Source organism: Mustelus asterias, chromosome 1 (assembly GCF_964213995.1).
Source record: "Mustelus asterias chromosome 1, sMusAst1.hap1.1, whole genome shotgun sequence".
Lineage (NCBI taxonomy): Eukaryota > Metazoa > Chordata > Chondrichthyes > Carcharhiniformes > Triakidae > Mustelus > Mustelus asterias.
Window position 1 is genome coordinate 185,936,213 of NC_135801.1, and position 18,700 is coordinate 185,954,912.

At 44.7% G+C, this 18,700-nt stretch overlaps 1 protein-coding gene across 2 annotated transcripts in view; it reads left to right on the top strand.

Moving 5' to 3' along the window:
* The window catches only part of slc4a11 (solute carrier family 4 member 11), a 218,406-nt gene that overhangs the window by 142,055 nt on the left and 57,651 nt on the right, over positions 1-18,700 (top strand). For both annotated transcript variants that reach the window (XM_078224199.1, XM_078224209.1), the window contains exons 10-11: positions 9,052-9,177; positions 18,412-18,525. In XM_078224199.1, coding sequence (XP_078080325.1) covers positions 9,052-9,177; positions 18,412-18,525 — 240 coding nt within the window. The remainder of the gene's footprint in view (positions 1-9,051; positions 9,178-18,411; positions 18,526-18,700) is intronic.

Genomic DNA, 18,700 nt, shown 5'->3' on the forward strand with positions numbered 1-18,700 from the left:
TGGTTAGAGTGTCTCTTATTGGAGATGGTCATTACCTGGCATTTGTGTGGCGCAAATGTTATTTGCCACTTTTCAGCCCAAACCTGGATATTGTCCAGATCTTGTTGCATTTGAACATGGACTGCTTCAGTATCTGGGGAGTCGCAAATGGTGCTGAACATTGTGCAATCATCAGTGAACATCCCCACTTCTGACCTTATGATGGAAGGAAGGTCATTGATGAAGCAGCTGAAGGTGGTTGGACCTCGGACACTACCCTGAGGAACTCTTGCAGTGATGTCCTGAAGCTGAGATGATTGACCTCCACAACCTCAACCATCTTCATTTGTGCCAAGAATGACTCCAGCCAGCGAAGAGTTTTCCCCCTGATTCTCATTGACTCCAGTTTTGCTCGGGCTCCTTGATGCCACACTCGACGAAATACTGCCTTGATGCCGATGGCAGTCGCTCTTCTCTCATCTCTGTCTTTCAGTTCTTCTGTCCATGTTTGAACCAAGACTGTAATGAGGTCAGGAGCTCTGTCAGTGAGCAGGTTATTGCTGAGCAGTTGCAGCTTGATAGCACAGTTGACCCCTTTCATCACTTTACTGATGATCAAGGGTCGACTGAGTCATAGTCATAGAGGTTTACAGCATGGAAACAGGTCCTTCAGCCCAACTTGTCCATGCTGCCGTTTTTTTTAAAACCCCAAAACTAGTTCTAATTGCCCGCATTTGGCCCATATCCCTCTATACCCATCTTACCCATGTAACTGTCTAAATGCTTTTAAAAAGACAAAATTGTACCCGCCTCTACTACTACCTCTGGCAGCTTGTTCCAGACACTCGCCACCCTCTGTGAAACAATTGCCCCTCTGGACATTTTTGTATCTCTTTGCTCTCACCTTAAACCTATGCCCTCTAGTTTTAGGAAAAGATATTGACTAGTTGATCTATGCCCCTCATTATTTTATAGACCTCTATAAGATCACCCCTCAGCCTTCTACGCTCCAGAAGAAAAAGTCCCAATCTGTCCAGCCTCTCCTTATACCAATCTCCTCAAACCATCAAGTCCCAGTAGCATCTTAGTAAATCTTTTCTGCACTCTTTCTAGTTTAATAATATCCTTTCTATAATAGGGTGACCAGAACTGTACGCAATATTCCAAGTGTGGCCTTACCAATGTCTTGTACAACTTCAACAAGACATCCCAACTCCTGTATTCAATGTTCTGACCAATGAAACCAAGCATGCTGAATGCCTTCTTCACCTGTGACTCCACTTTCAAGGAGCTATGAACTTGTACCCCTAGATCTCTTTGTTCTGTAACTCTCCCCAACGCCCTACCCTTAACTGAGTAAGTCCTGCCCTGGTTCAATCTACCAAAATGCACCACCTCGCATTTGTCTAAATTAAACTCCATCTGCCATTCATCAGCCCACTGGCTCAATTGATCAAGATCCCGTTACAATTGGAGATAACTTTCTTCACTGTCCACTATGCCACCAACCTTGGTGTCATCTGCAAACTTACTAACCATGCCTCCTATATTCTCATCCAAATCATTAATATAAATGACTAGCAACAGTGGACCAAGCACGGATTCCTGAGGTACACCACTGGTCACAGGCCTACAGTTTGAAAAACAACCCTCCACAACCACCCTCTGTCTTCTGTCATCAAGCCCATTTCTCTATCCATTTAGCTGCCTTACCCTGGATCCCGTGAGATTTAACCTTGTGCAACAACCTACCCTGCGGTACTTGTCAAAGGCCTTGCTAAAGTCCATGTAGACAACATCAACTGCACTGCCCTCATCTACCTTCTTGGTTACCACTTCAAAAAACTCAATTAAATTTGAGACATATGATTTTCCACTCTCAATGCTGACTGTCCCTAATCAGTCCTTGCGTCTCTAAATGCCTGTAGATCCTCTCTCTCAAAATACCTTCCAACAACTTACCCACCACAGATGTGAGGCTCACTGGCCTGTAGTTCCCAGGCTTTTCCCTGCAGCCCTTTAAAACAAAGGCACAACATTTGCCACCCTCCAATCTTGTCGGGATTATCCTCCTGTAATGTCTGTTTCCCTTCAAGGATTCATCCAATTCACTTTTGAAAGTTACTATGGAATCTGTGCCATCCCCCCACCACCCTCATTTCACCTCTGGCATGGACTTTGCCAAATGGCCTCTTTCTGTGCAGTTATTATTCTCAGACTCTGCGAATTGCCTTAAATCAAGCACTCTGTCACTGTTTTTATTTTGTATATCAAAGCCTTTCATGGTCTAGAACCCCTCCATTCTCTCTGAACTGGCTCCGTTCTGTAACCAGACATCTTTATGAACAGCGGTTATGTGGGCCCTGCTAGTTTGGCATCAGTTGTCACAGCTATTCTGCTTTTACACTCCTTGCCTATTTGTTGCCTTTTGATCACTCTGGCAGGTTTAGTGTTGTTTGCCTTTTGGCAGAGATTGTTTTGGGTTCTCCCAAGTTGAGTACAGCAAGTGAAGTAGGCTTGATTATAATCCAACTATTATTCCTTTCTCTGTGTTCATTTTGAAGAGTTTTTTTTCTGGGAATGTGCCTGGCAGCTCCCAGCCAATGGCATGGCTGAAATCGGGCGTTTATTGTGTGGCAGGTTTGTTTATGCTTAAGTATGGGGGAAACGGATTGTGCAAGATGCAACAAAACAGCCTAGCTTCCAGACTGAGACTTCAGAAAGAATTGACTACACGGTTATAATGTCCATAATGCAACAGGATCCACACCATTGAGCCACATCCTACCAGGTGTGATCCCGGAAACTAGACTGACGCTGTCGTAGCAACATAGAAAATAGGAGTAAGAGTAGGCCATTCAGCCCTTTGAGCCTGCTCCTTCATGCATTACAATCATGGCTGATCATCCAAATCAATAGCCCAACCTCTCCTGTCAGTACAGGACGGCAAGGGAGGGCTGCACTGTCAGAGGTGTCATCTTTCACATGAAACATTATCCCAATGTTAAGAACCCCGCTGATGAATACAAGGATGCTCCAAATCCCTGAAGGGAAACTTGGAAGAGTTCTTAACTGTTTATTTTGCAGTTTGGTACAAGAAGAGGAAAGGGATATAATCCAGTGAGGAAAGTTCCATTCTTGTTGCCATTCAAATAAAAAGAGTTTATTCAACTTAAAACACACAAGAAAGACAATACAAATCCAAAATTGCACTTTAATACGGCTGTACATACAGTGTACTTGAATTAACTCTGTTCAAAATCTCTCTACTTTCCTAAACTCTGAGAATATACCTCGCCAAAACAACATCCCATCAGTTTTACCACGATAAGCCAAATCCAGCAATGATTACCCCACACGAGCTGGATCATCCTTTTGGAACATTTTCTCTTGGTTTTGAGTGGCAAACACGGAGGGTTTAAGCAGCAGGCTCCAGACACGAGCTTGTTTTGGGAGAGAGTTCCAGTTCCAGCTGGTTGTGGCTGTGATCTCTTCTGCTCATCAGCTGTTTTCCTATTACCAACCCTGCCATTGATATAGAAGCAGAAAACGCTGGAAAATCTCAGCAGGTCTGGCAGCATCTGTGGAGAGAAAAACAGAGCTACCGTTTCGAGTCTGGATGACCCTTCATCGGAGCTGAAGAGAAAGAAACTAGAATGAGATTTATACTTTGGGAGGAGAGGAGTAATTGACGAGGTATCGTGGACAAAAAGACAAAGGGAATATAAATGGTGGTGATCATGATAAAGAAGGCTGCTGATTGCAGCTCATTAAGAGATCAGAACGCCGCTGCCATTGATGTACTGTTTATCCCTTTTGGTCTCATCTTACTTGAGCAATTTGTCCTAGAAGTCCCTCTTACTAACATTCCTTACACGAGCTTCCCCCTATTAGCATGCAGTTGTGACCATCATTCTTATTTCTCCTTTTGAACTCCTACCCCATAACTTTAACTCCTGCATTTCTGCACCCTATTGTTCTCCACTTCCCTCAGGTTAACATCTGTTCACTGTTACTAGGCTAATCCGTCGATCAAAAGCCCTCAGTGCAGCCGATTCCTTATCGTTTTCCTTTTATTCAATTCTTTAATCTTCATTTTATCCCAACTTCTTGACACCAGGCATCATCTGACCTCTTGAAGTCGTCTGGCGCTGTGAATAACATTAATCCCTCAACCACCTAAATCAGATTGCTGGCCATTTATCTCCCTGTTTAGGGGGCCTTGTTGATCATGAATTAGCTGTCTTTCTTATGAAATGGTGACGACACATTTTTTTCAAGTGAACAATCCGAAGAGGTTTAGAGGACCCAAACAAGTGCTATATTAATAAACACCTTTGATAAATGAAGTGTTTTGCAATCTAAAAAATATATATATATCTATTTATTGGATGCCAATGATGGCAGAAACTCTGAGGACTTCAGGCTTATCTCCTCGAGCTCTGCCTTTCTTCAACTCTTGACTTCTCATTCATTCTCCCATTCCCTTTTTTTTTGTTCCATTATAATTCCCTCGCAATTAACATGGTGAACATTGTCACTCCCTCCCTGGGAAGTGCATTCCAGATATTTCTCTGCCCCTGATGTGATGTCTTAATCTGTACAATCAGATTCTCTTTCCTGAACTTCATCCTGTAATATTCTTAAACTCGGGTTAACGATTTCCACGCCCCATTATTCCAGTGCCATCTCTTCCAAAATACCAAAGAAAGACCCTTGAACGTTGATAATTTGGACCATACTTTCTGGAATTTAGAAGAATGAGGGGAGATCAAATTGAGGTACACAAGATGATAAAAGGTATGGATAAAGTAGACGTGGAGCGGATGCTTCCTCTTGTGGGGCATTCTAGGACGAGAGGTCGTAATCTTATGCTAAGGGGTAGCAAATTTAAAACAGAGTTGAGGAGAAACTACTTCTCCCAAAGGGTTGTGAATCTGTGGAATTCGCTACCCCAAAGTGCAGTGGATGTTGGGATAGTGAGTAGGTCCATAGCAGACGCCATCTCCCTGGCCCTGCAGTCAACCCTGGAGTGCCTGGATAACAAAATCACCTATGTCAGACTCCTATTTATTGACTACAGCTCAGCCTTCAACACCATTATTCCTACAAAACTGATCTCCAAACTCTGTGGCCTGGGCGTCGGCACCTCCCTCTGCGACTGGATCCTGAACTTCCTAACTCACAGACCACAATCAGTAAGGATGGGCAACAACATCTCTTCCATGATTATCCTCAACACCGGTGCCCCACAAGGCTGCGTTCTCAGCCCCCTACTATACTCCTTATACACCTATGACTGTACGGCCAAATTCCCCTCCAACTCAATTTTCAAGTTTGCTGATGACACCACCGTAGTGGGTTGGATCTCAAACAATGATGAGACGGAGTGCAGGAATGGGATAGAGAATCTGGTGAACTGGTGCGGCAACAATGATCTCTCCCTCAATGTCAATAAAACGAAGGAGATTGTCATCAACTTCAGGAAGCGTAGTGGAGAACGTGCCCCTGTCAACATCAATGGGGATGAAGTAGAAAGGGTTGAGAGCTTTAAGTTTTTAGATGCCCCCCCCATGCCGACACTATAGTTAAGAAAGCCCACAAATGCTTCTACTTTCTCAGAAGACTAAGGAAATTTGGCATGTCAGCTACAACTCTCTCCAGTTTTTAGAGATGCACCATAGAAAGCATTCTTTCTGGTTGTATCACAGCTTGTAATGGCTCCTGCTCTGCCCAAGACTGCAAGAAACTACAAAAGGTCATGAGTGTAACCCAATCCATCATGCAAACCAGCCTCTCATCCATTGACTCTGCCTTCACTTCCCGCTGCCTCGGCGAGGCACCCAGCATAATTAAGGACCCCACGGACCCGACATTCTCTCTTCCACCTTCTTCTGTTGGGAAAAAAATACAAAAGTCTGAAGTCATATACCAACTGACTCAAGAACTGCTGCCATCAGACTTTTGAATAGACCTACCTTGCATTAAGTTGACCTTTCTCCACACCCTAGCTATGACTCACTGGAATGGCGGAGGTTGAGGGGCGACCTGATAGAAGTCTGCAAGATTATGAGAGGCATGGACAGAGTGGACAGTCAGAAGCTTTTTCTCAGGGTGGAAGAGTCAATTACTAGGGGACATAGGTTTAAGGTGCGAGGGGCAAGGTTAAAAGGAGATGTACGAGGCAGATGTTTTACACAGAGGGTGGTGGGTGTCTGGAACTTGTTGCCAGGGGAGGCAGTGGAAGCGGATATGGTAGTGACTTTTAAGGGGCGTCTTGACAATTACATGAATAGGATGGGAATAGAGGGATATGGTCCCTGGAAGGGTAGGCGGTTTTAATTAAGTCGGGCAGCATGGTCGGTGCAGGCTTGGAGGGCCGAAGGGCCTGTTCCTGTGCTGTAATTTTCTTTGTTCTTTGACTGTAACACTACATTCTGCAGTCTCTTGTTTCCTTCTCTATGAACGGTATGCTTTGTCTGTGTAACATGCAAGAAACAATACTTTTCACTGTATGCTAATACATGTTACAATAAATCAAATCAAAGGAGGAGTTAGATAGATTTTTAATTGGTAATGGGTTGAAGGGTTATGGGGAGAAGGCAGGAAAATGAGGATGAGGAGCATATCAGAATTGATCGGATGGCGGAGCAGACTCGATGGGCCGAAGGGCCTAATTCTGCTCCTCATGAACATTTGACTGTGACCTCGACAGATGAGTTCATCAGGAAAAGATGGTGCGCCAGAATCTTCTGAAGCCTTCCCCCTCTCAGCGTGCTCCGTGAGGTGAATTCTTTCCCCTTTCAGCACAATTTCTTGGCCACATTTTGCTGGAGGTACAAGCTGTAAATGGGTCATCCTTGAAAGAGGGGATCCAGACTGCATCTCCTTACTAACAAGAGTTAGGGATGAAGAAGGAAAAATAGCAGAAGGAATTTGAATCAAATTAGCAACGGAAAGATTGGATTGAAAAGGAGAAAATAAAAAGCTAGAAAGGAAAAGTTGGAATATGATCAAAAATGCTTGAGAATCTCATGGGAACAGTTTACTCACTGCAGAATTGTTTAAATTGTTCCTTGTTGGGCTGCAGAGATTGAGAGACAGCACTGTAACAGAATACTCCTCCCAAAGGTCTGGTTAAAACTATCAGCCTCCACTTGCTGTGGCGAGTTTCATTTGCTTTAATAACACGTGCAGCAATTTCTTAACTATTGGGGATTTGGAGTTGCCCCTTTCTCTAGGCTAAGAGCAGAACGATACAAATCGGCTAGCAATTTGTGACGATTCGCAGCACATCTTTCCCTGGATACATGTTGCTGTGTTGTACACACACTAATGCGCATTAACCACACTGTGTTATAGTCCCTGCAAATTCTGGGCTAACGTTGCCCTGGAGACAGGATCATAAAAGCCCAAAACACAAACTAATATATCATAAATCTTAATTAGGTAACCAAACGACCTGGAGACTTGTTTGCTTTATTCATGGTGTTATTAATGCTGGCACTAAAATTAGTTGTAACAACATTAATTAAAAAAAAAACGGAAACCATAAACCTGTAACAAAGGCCGGAAATGCTGCAAATCATCGGGACTGTTAGGGAAATAAGTTAGATCGTGACGACTTTTCATTGCAAATGTTGATTGATGCTTACTTCCAACAATTTCTGCTTCCTTTGAGTTGTAGCAATGCATGTTTCAAAAACGATATCTTGCCCAATGCAAACTTGTGATAAATATGAAATATTTCCATTGCCAATATTTGCCAAATTATTAAATAAAAACAAATTACTGCGGATGCTGGAGTCTGAAACCAAAAGAGAAAATGCTGGAAAATCTCAGCAGGTCTGGCAGCATCTGTAAGGAGAGAAAAGAGCTGACGACCCTTTGTCAAAGCTTAAATTATTTATTGAACACCAATGAGCACAGGAAGCTGTGAGAGCCCCAGACTGATCTCCAAAACCTCTGCCTTTCTTCAACTCGGACTTCTTGTTTATTCTCCCACTTCTCTTCACCATTGGCCACCCGAGGCTCTTTTCCTCCAGAAAATGCTCAATTTTTCCTTTTTAAGGTGATCCCTGAGGCCCACCTCTTGGACCAAAGCCTTTGGTCACCTGTCTTAATGACTTAATGTCTTAAGGGATTTTCACAGTAACTTCATTGCAGTGTTAATTAATGTAAGCCTACTTGTGACACAAATAAATAAACTTCAAAAAGCTTCCTGGTGTGGCTTCAGGATCAAGGTTTTGTCTGATTAAGTATTTGAGAAGTACCTTGGGATTTTTCACAGTGTGGTTTGATGCTATATGAATGTAAGTCAAAGAATCCACAGAATCCCGACAGTGCAGAAGGGGGCTATTCAGCCCATTGATCCTGCAACAACAACATTCTACCCTCCCTCCCTCCCTCCCTCCCCCCCCCCCCCCCCCCCCCCCCGGGCCCCATCCCCGTACCCCATGTCCCTCCAGCCTCTAAGTGCAGAGCCCACAACAGGGGTGGCACAATGGTTAGCAATGCTGCCTTGCAGCGCCAGCGATCTGGGTTCAATTCTCGGCGTGAGTCACTGTCTGTGCAGAGACTGCACGTTCTCCCCGTGTCTGCGTGAGTTTCCTCCGGGTGCTCCAGTTTCCTTCCACAGTCCGGAAGACGTGCTGGTTAGGTGCATTGGCCATGCTAAATTCTCCCTCAGTGTACCCGAACAGGCGCCGGAGTGTGATGACTTGGGGATTTTCACAGCAACGTCATTGCAGTGTTAATGTAAGCCTACTTGTCACACTAATAAATAAACTTTAAACATAAAAAAAATACATCCATGAAAGCTGTTCACTGCAGCATGACGCATGTCTCTTTTCCATTCTAGTTTTGCTGAGTCAACCATGAAGTCTTATCTATTGTTTTCCCCTTTCAGTTGCTGACAGAAAGTTGGAATCTAATGCCATCGATTATGTGTGATGCCAGCATTATTTTATTTATGTACAAAGTACTGTTGATCGTGACTGATTTGGAACGTGCTGATGATGACTTGTATGGAAAAGTCAGAGCTAAACTTTGTCCCTTCTTTTTAAACTGCAGGTATAATTGGTCGCAATAAATGCATCAGGAAGTACATTACCACAATCTTGTTTCTCTACTGCATCTGCCTGCTGCCAACAATAGCTTTTGGTTCTTTGAATGATGAGAATACCAGAGGATCGATTGGTAAGATATTGAAGAAAAGCTGCTTTTATTCAGTGCCTTCTCTTGGTGCGTAATGCAGCAGGGGTAGGCCATTGATGCCCTCCAGTCTGTGCTACTGTTCAATGAGATCGCACCTGATCCATGGCTAAACTCCATGTTTACCCACCATTTCCCCATATCATTTCATCAACCCCCCCACCACTTCCAATTAACAATCAGCCTGAAATTAATTGCCACTCCCAAATATGTGAAGCACTGTTTCCAAATTTCAGATGTCCGAGATATGGCGCTAATCTTTAGACTATGTCATTTGTCAGAGAGACTAAGATCCAAGGGCATGGCCTCAGGGTAAAGAACTGAGATGAGGAGGAATTTCTTCAGCCAGAGGGTGTTGAATCTGTGGAATTCATTGCCACAGAAGGCTGTGGAGGCCGGGTCATTGAGTGTATTTAAGACAGAGATAGATAGCCTTGATTGGTAAGGGGATTAAAGGTTACGGGAAAAAGGTGGGAGAATAGAGTTGAGAAACATATCTGCCATGATTGAATGGCGGAGCAGACTAGATGGGCCAAATAGCCTAATTCTGCTCCTATATCTTTTATGTCCCCTTGTCCAATACTGAACCAACAGTCCCTTTCAATTTATTCAACCGTTCCTCTTGATATCTCGGAGTCCGGGTATCGCTCTCATGATTGGTGAATTCTCACCGCCAGTATATCCTTCCTAAGGTAGGGTGCCCTGAACTACTCTCAGTATTCCAGGCTTGGTCCCGACCAGGGCTTTGTATAGCTGATGCATGACTGCTACCCTCTTGTATACTAGTCTTGTAGATGTAAAGGGCAGCATTCCGTTCGCCTTTCTGATTGCTTTCTGTATCGAGAAGATGGTGGGGGGGAAGGGGGGAAACAAAAATCCTGCAGGGCTGGACAGACTGGATGCTGGGAATTAATTTTCTCTGGCTTGGGCAGAGGGTGGTGGTCTGGTCTGGTCTGGAACAAGAGTTCACGTCTCAACTGCGACAGAGCTGCCAAATGTCCCAAAATTGAGTACAGGATGAGCAGAAATTTCTTCCAACTAAATATTGGGAAGTTTGAAGCTCTTATTTTCGGCACTCAATCCAAATGGATCCAAGGGCATCTAATTGAAATGTGTAAATCCCTGACAGGGTTGGATAGACTGAATGTAAGGATGTTGTTTCCTCTGGCTGGGGGAGTCTGGAACAAGAGGTCATAGTCTCAGGATACGGGTAGGCCATTTAGGACTGAGATGAGGAGAAATTCTTCACCCAGAGTATGGTGAATCTGTAGAATTCTCTGTGGAGGCCAAATCACTAAATACATTTAAAAAGGAGATAGATTTCTAGACTGTAAAGATGGGGGGTGGGGGGGGGACGGGGAAATGCTGGAGTATGACGTTGAGATAGAGGATCTGCCATGATCTTGTAGAATGGCAAATCAGGCTCAAAGGTCTGAATGGCCACCGCTTCTTTTTAATGTTTTATGACATTTTAATGACTTATATAGCTGACCCGCGCCCTCCACCCTCCCGCCACCCTCCGGCGCATGCACTCCCCAATCATTATTCCCAAGGTCACGACGCAAAGTCATATCAAGGTTGAAACGAGGATGGTGAGGAAAGAGTTGTTTGATGCCTGCAAGTTGTATTAGGGAGTTAATAATTTGGGGTGTTCCAGAGCTTAGAATCGTAGAGGTTTACAGCATGGAAACGGGCCCTGCGGCCCAACTTGTCCTTATGCCCCCTTTTTATTTTTAACCCCCGAGCTAATCCCAATTGCCTGCGTTTGGCCCATATGCCTCTATACCCATCTTATCCATGTAACTGTTTTTTAAAAGACAAAATTGCCTCTGGCAGCTTGTTCCAGTCACTCGCCACCCCCTGTGTGGAAACAATTGTCCCTCTGGATCCTCTCCCTTCTCACCTTAAACCTATGCCCTCTAGTTTTAGACTCCCCGACCTTTGGGAAAAGATAGTGACTAGCTGATCTATGTCCCTCATTATTTTATAGACCTCTATAAGACCCTCAGCCTCCTACGCTCCAGGGAAAAAAGTCCCAGTCTATCCAGCCTCCCTTTATAACTCAAATCATCAAGTCTTGGTCCTGGGAACATTGTCATTAGATTAGCAGATGGTTCCAGTCATTACGTGTTGCGGTGCATTTAGAAGATGTATGCCTCAATGGTGATCAACGTGAGCCTCATTTCATCTCAAAATTGTGCCAGATTTCACTCCCCCTCTTCCATATGAATAAAACTCCTTTCGGTCAGCCTGCTTACAGTTTTGGAGTCTCCAAGATTGATTGGTATAATCAGACAAAGTTAGCATGGAATTACAAAGGGGAAGTCATGCTTGACGAATTTTTTGGAATTCTTTGAGGATGTAACTAGTAGAGTTGACCGAGGAGAACCAGTGGATGTGGTTTATTTAGACTTTCAGAAGTCTTTCAACAAGTTTCTCACATAGCAGGCTACTATGTAGAGTTAAAGCACATGGGATTGCAGGTAGTGTCTTGAGATAGACCGAAAGCTGGTTAGTCGTCAGGAAGCAAAGAGTTGGCATTAATGGGTCTTTTTCCAACTGATGGCCAAGTTCCGCACACACGAGGACGGCCTCAACCGGGATATTGGGTTCAAGTCACTCTATCTGTAACCCCCACAGTTGCCTGGACCTGCTGAGTTTCACTGGCTGTCTTGTCTGGAGACAATACACATCTTTTTAGCCTGTCTTGATGCTCTCTCCACTCACATTGTTTTGTTTCTTAGGAAGACTTGATTAGCTGTAAGTATTCGCATTCCAACCATTATCCATGTAAATTGAGTCTCTGTCTTTATATGCCCTGTTCGTGAACAGAATTCCCACTCACCCGAAGAAGGGGATTGGAGCTCCGAAAGCTTGTGTGGCTTTTGCTACCAAATAAACCTGTTGGACTTTAACCTGGTGTTGTTAAACTTCTTACTCTTTTTCCAACTGGCAGGCAGTGACTAGTAGGGTACCGCAGGGACCTGTGCTAGGACCCCAACTGTTCACATTGCATATTCATGATTTGGAAGAGTGAACTAAATGTATTATCTCCAAATTCGCAGATGGTACAAAACTGGGTGGGAGGGTGAGCTGTGAGGAGGATGCAGAGATGCTTCAGTGTGATTAGGACAGGCTGAGTGTGTGGGCATATGCATGGCAGTTGCAGTATAATGTGGGTAAATGTGAGGTTATTCACTTAGGTAGCAATAATAAGAAGGCACATTATTATTTGTATGGGTGTGAATTGAGGGAGGTGGATACTCCATGAGACCTTGGTGTACTCATGCATCAGTCGCTGAAAGTAAGCGTGTGTAGGTACAGCAGGCAGTAAAGAAGGCAAATGGTATGTTGGCCTTCATAGCGAGAGGATTTGAGTATAGGAGTTGTTTTGACTTGTGGTGCAGTTTTATTTGCTGTGGCAAGCTGCTGTGCTCGAAGCCTGACCCTTTTTGTTTTGTGTCTTTTATTTAGCAGTTTAAAAGTTGGCAGCGATCAGCTGCAATTTCTCCTGCTGAGAAAAGGGTTTTGGAATGAGTGTTACTTTGAGTCTTTTCTTTGATGCTCCCTGTGACCACACAGGAGCACACGAAGGACAGATGCAACCAAACCGCGATAGAGGCTGGTGGGTAATTAGCCTGCCACTCAGGTGGATTGAAAAGCCAATCCTACTGAGAGAAGAGGGATTTGATTTGATTTATTATTGCCATGTATTAGCATATAGTGAAAAGTATTGTTTCTTGCGCGCTATACAGACAAAGCATACAGTACATAGAGAAAGAAGCGAGAGAGTGCAGAATGTAGTGTTACAGTCATAGCTAGGGTGTAGAGAAAGATCAACTTAATGCAAGGTAAGCCCATTCAAAAGTCTGATGGCAGCAGGGAAGAAGCTGTTCTTGAGTCGGTTGGTACGTGACCTCAGACTTTTGTTTTTTTTTTCCCGATGGAAGAAGGTGGAAGAGAGAATGTCCGGGGTGCGTGGGGTCCTTGATTATGCTGGCTGCTTTGCCGAGGCAACGGGAAGTGTAGACAGAGTCGATGGATGGGAGAAAGGGAAGAAGTGGAACTGCAGGTTCTGTTCTCTCCCAAACCAAATTTCTGTGAGTGGCAGATAATAATTGCAAGAGTCACGAACAAGACCGTTACTTATTGCCAATCTTCAGCTCTCCTTAGTGTGACGGTGAGCTACTGCTGTGCTCTGTGTGATGAAGGTACTCAACAGTGCTGTTAGGGCAGTGAGGTGCAAACTAGGCTAGTGAGTGGGCCGCATGAGTGACCCCCCTTCATCTCAGTGGGCCACAAGATTTGGGGCGGCACGGTGACACAGTGGTTAGCACTGCTGCCTCACAGCTCCAAGGCCCTGTGTTCGATTCCCGGTTGGAGTCACTCTCTGTGTGGAGTTTGCACATTTGCGTGGGTTTCCTCCGGGTGCTCCGGTTTCCTCCCACAGTCCAAAGATGTGCGGGTTGGGCGCATTGACCATGCTGAATTGCCCCTTAGTGTCCCGGGATGTGCAGGTTCGAGGGATTATTAGGGTAAATATGTGGGGTTATAGGAATATGGCCTAGGTGGGATTGTTGTTGGTGCAGACTCGATGGACCGAATGGACTCCTCCTGCACTGTAGGGTTTCTAAGATTGAAATCCGGCTTGTTCAGTAACCTGACCCCATGAATAAGATTAAATACATTTAATACAAGCCAAATATTTCATAATGAGTTATAGAAAATGCTTCTTCATTTGTATATGAGTAGAACTATCATCGATTTCAGATAGTAAAAACAAAAGAAATATTTACAATTTGGACGCAGAGGGAGTGCACAACTCTCGCAGTCAATCTTGTGAGCAATCAGCAAGCACCTCACTTCACTTGCCCTTGCTTTACATGCGTGTCACTTCAGTCATACTGGTGGGAAAAAAACCTTTGCGGACGGAAATCAGTCGAGTGTAGCAACCCTACTCATGGTCAACGGAATGTCTTGTGGGCTGCACTCGGCACCCAGCTGGGTTGCACATGGCCCCCAGGCTCACCACTGTGTTGGGGAGTGTGTTCCTGGAGTTCCCCTCAGAGACAAAGAAATGGTGACTGTAGGTCTCAGCTCCTAACTGACCTCAGGATGTGACAGCAGATAGATGTAGTACACAGTGAAAAGTATTGTTTCTTGTGCACTATACAGACAAAGCATACTGTACATAGAGAAGGAAAGGAGAGAGTGCAGAATGTAGTGTTACAGTCACAGCTAGGGTGTAGAGAAAGATCAACTTAATACAAGGTAGGTTCATTCAAAAGTCTGATGGCAGCAGGGAAGAAACTGTTCTTGTGTCGGTTTAAGTTTTAAAGTTTATTTATCAATATCACAAGTAGGGTAACATTAACATTGCAGTGAAGTTACTGTGAAAATCCCCTAGTCGCTACACTCCGGCACCTGTTCGGTTACACTGAGGGAGAATTTAGCATGGCCAATGAACCTAACCAGCATGTCTTTCAGACAGTGGGAGGAAACCGGAGCACCCGGAGGAAACCCCATGCAAACACGGAGAATGCGCAGACTCCACACAGTGACCCAAGCTGGGAATTGAACCTGGGTCCCTGGCGCTGTGAAACAGCAGTGCTAGCCACTGTGCCGCCCTGGTACATTATCTCAGACTTTTGTATCTTTTTCCCGACGGAAGAAGGTGGAACAAAGTATGTCTGGGGTGTGTGGGGTCCTTGATTATGCTGACTGCTGTTCTGAGACGGGGGCAAGTGTAGATGGTGTCAATAGATGGGAGGCTGGTTTGCACGATGGACTGGGCTTCGTTCACAGCCCTTTGTAGTTCCTTGCGGTCTTGGGCCGAGCAGGAGCCATACCAAGCTGTGGTATAACCGGAAAGAATGCTTTCTATGGGGCATCTGTAGAAGTTAGTGAGAGTCGTAGCGGACATGCCAAATTTCCTTGGCCTCCTGAGGAACTGGTCCAGTTAGACTTTGTTGCCATGAAGAAGCAGGTCATTTTAACATTGTTAAATTAGAAATTTACTGTGCTGTAAACAGAAGAAGATGATGATCCACAAGTGGAACAAGATCAGGCCATATTCTGCACTCTCTTACCACGGAATAGTAGTGAATTGTTTTTGTAGAGTCATCGCTCATTAATATTACTGGTGAGAGTCATAATGTATCTGAGCATGAAGAAGCATTGTTCTCGAGCTGATTATTGAAAGGAGGGAGAAGACTTGTTTGAAACATTTCTGACTGCATGGTTTTTTTCTTCATTTCTTCTTGGTCCTTGTCAATAAATGTGTTTGGGGAGTGGTGGGGCGGTGGGACTGGAAGCTCCCTACTCCATTCCGCCTCCGACTAGGCTCGTGCATAAGTTTTTTTTAAATTCATTTGTGGGACATGGGTGTTGCTGGCTGGCCGGAATTTATTGCCCATCCCCAGTTGCCCTCGGAGGGCAGTTGCGGGTCAACCACATTGCTGCGGCTCTGGAGTCGCATGTAGACGAGGCCAAGTAAGGACGGCAGATTTCCTTCCCTAAAGGACATTAGTGAGCCAGATGGAGTTTTCCAACAATCGGCAATGGTTTCATGGTCATCAGTAGATTCTTAATTCCAGATGTTTTGTACTGAATTCAGATTCCACCATCTGCTGTGGCGGGATTCGAATCCTGGTCCCCAGAACTTTAGCTGAGTTTATGGATTAATCGTCTAGCGATAATACCACTAGGCCATTGCTTCCCAATTGCCCATGATGTACCCGTGGTCAGATGTTGAATCGAGAATCCACCCTATGCTAGAGGGATGCATGGGTAATAGGACTCGGGCAGGGTGGGGGAACAGTGGAGGGCAATAAAGAGGAATGGATGGTAAAGTGGGAGGGGTAGAGGGAATGGTACAGCAAAGGAGAGAAAGCCCAACAAACTATGCAGAATAGGGTTCTCGGCAGAGAAAGTGTCCATCGTTGATGCTGAGGAAGAGGGTTTCATGTTTCAGGCTTAGTTTAGAAATGGTTGATTGCTTGGCTGATACTTTACTATAGATATTTTCAAAATCCACCTTCCATTTTGGTGCCAAAGACTCTAGGGTGTTTCCTTGACTCCATTTGTCCCTTATCCCTCTAATTCTGAACAGTTTCTGTGTTCTCTGTTTCCCATTTGACTTCCAGAGAGTATTGGGCATGATTTTCCAGCCCTTCCCGAAGGCAGGATCCTCCGCTTCCACTGACGGCAACACCCAAGCAGTGGGTTCCCAGGATGGGCGAGCCACAAAAAATGGCGTAGATATCCCACCAGTGGCCTATGACAAACTGCCGCCAGAAAACATACCACGGGTGGGGGGGGGGGGGTTGCAGTTTCCAAGTTTCACTTTGCCACTTCTGTTTGTGTCCAGTTTTTTGTTAATGTAATATTGTTATCAATATAATGGATCTCCATGATTGTGTAAAGTGTGAATGCCTTCCCTTATCATGCAAGATTCTGAGAGGTCTTTTTAAAATAAAAGATGGGTTTATCAGCAGCACGGTGGCACAATCGTTAGCACTGCTGCCTCACAGTGCCAGGGACCTGAGTTCAATTCCAGCTGCAAATCAATGTCTGTCTGGAGTTGTACGTAATCCCTGTGTCTGCGTAGGTTTCCAACGGGTGCTCTGGTTTCATCCCACACTCCAAAGATGTGCGAGTTGGGTTGATTGGCCATGCTAAGTTGCCCGGAGACTTGCAGGGTAAATATGTTGGGTTACGGGGATAGGGCTTGTGTGGGATTATCGTCAGTGCAGGCCCGATGGGCCGAATGGCCTCCTTCTGCACTGTAGGGATTCTACGATTCTATGCATTATGAGGTGAAAATGTAATGCTGACTGCTTTGCGAGTGTAGTGCCTTGCAGCTGAAGGGGGGTTTGGCTTGTATGCAAAAGCATGATATTTGGCGCTTAAAAAATGGGGTCATCTTGTATGCCAAAATCCATGGTAGTTTTTAATTCCAGGTTTATTTAATTAGTGGAATTTAAATGCTCTAGTTTTCTTGGTGTTGTTGCTTCTGGATCATTGTCAGGCCTCTGGATTACTAATCTAATAACGTAACTAGGAAGTGGCCCCGGAAATAGTAGGTCCATTGGTGGTTATTTTCCAAAATTCTTTGGACTCTGGAATTGTTGCTACAGATTGGAGGGTAGCTAATGTAAGCCCGCTATTCGAAAAGGGAGGTAGAGAGAAAACAGGGAACTGTAGACCAGTGAGCCTAATGTCGGTACTGGGGAAGTTGCTAGAGTCTATTATCAAAGATTTCTTAACTCGCCGTTTGGAAGGTAGTGGTATAATCCGGCAATGTCAGCATGGATTTACAAAAGGGAAATCATACTTGATGAATCTATTGGAATTTTTTGAGGATGTAACTAGTATAGTTGACTGGGGAGAACCAGTGGATGTAGTTTATTTAGACTTTCAGAAGGCTTTCATCAAGTCTCAACGCACTACTATGTAAAGTGAAAGCGCACGGGATTGCAGGTAATGTCTTGAGATGGATAGAAAGCTGGTTAGCAGATAGGAAGCAAAGATTTGGCATAAATGGGTCTTTTTCCAATTGTCAGTCAGTGACTAGTGGGGTTCCGCGGGGATCTGCGCTAGAACCCCAACTGTTCACATCATATATTAATGATTTGGAAGAGGGAACTGAATGTATAAAGAGGTTGATGAGAAAGGAAAGGAATGTAACTCTCTTTTTCCTCCTCTTTGTGCTTTGTCAGCCACAACGTTGCAGAAGGAGGCCATTCGGCCTATCAATTCGATACCGGCTCTCCAGAGCAATCCAATCCATCCATTCCTCTGCTCTATCCCTGTAACCTTGCAGGTTTATTTCCATCCAGTGCCTACCCAATTTCCTTTCACGATAATGCACCGTATCTGCTTCTCCTTGTCGGTGGCGAGTTCCAGGCCATTAAAACTCCCTGCGTCTCTCACCCAAGGCCTTCATCCTCTAGTCCTTGTGCCATCAGCTACTGGGAATGGCTTTTCCTTGAACGCCTTATCTAAACCTGTCTTAATCTTATATGCCCAGGGTGGGATTTTCCTACTGCTCCCACCCCCGCCCACTGTGGCATGCTTTGCAGTGGCTGGAACGGCTGGAACATTTCGGCTCTAGTCTTCGATGAAGCTCCTGTTGGTGAATAGAAAGTCAGCTGACATTGAAATCTACCTTCAGCATCTCATTTCCAAGTGCCTGTTTTAACCTCCGTTATTTTGCAGATGTGCAGAAAACCATTCTTGCCCAGTGCATTGGAGGAGTGGCCTATGCGGTCTTGGCTGGTCAGCCAATGGGTATAGTTTTAACCACTGCACCCCTGGCCTTGTATATCCATGGTATGTTGTATCCCATTAATCTACACCAATGTAATTGTGTTTTATTTAAATGGTCATGTCTCTTTTTCTTTGTTTGAGGGAATGTCTCCATACTGACTGAATGAAGCTTGTTTTTTAGGTAGAGGTGATGCAGCCTCACTCTCGGAATACTGCTTAACTTCCTGTTTGGTTTCCA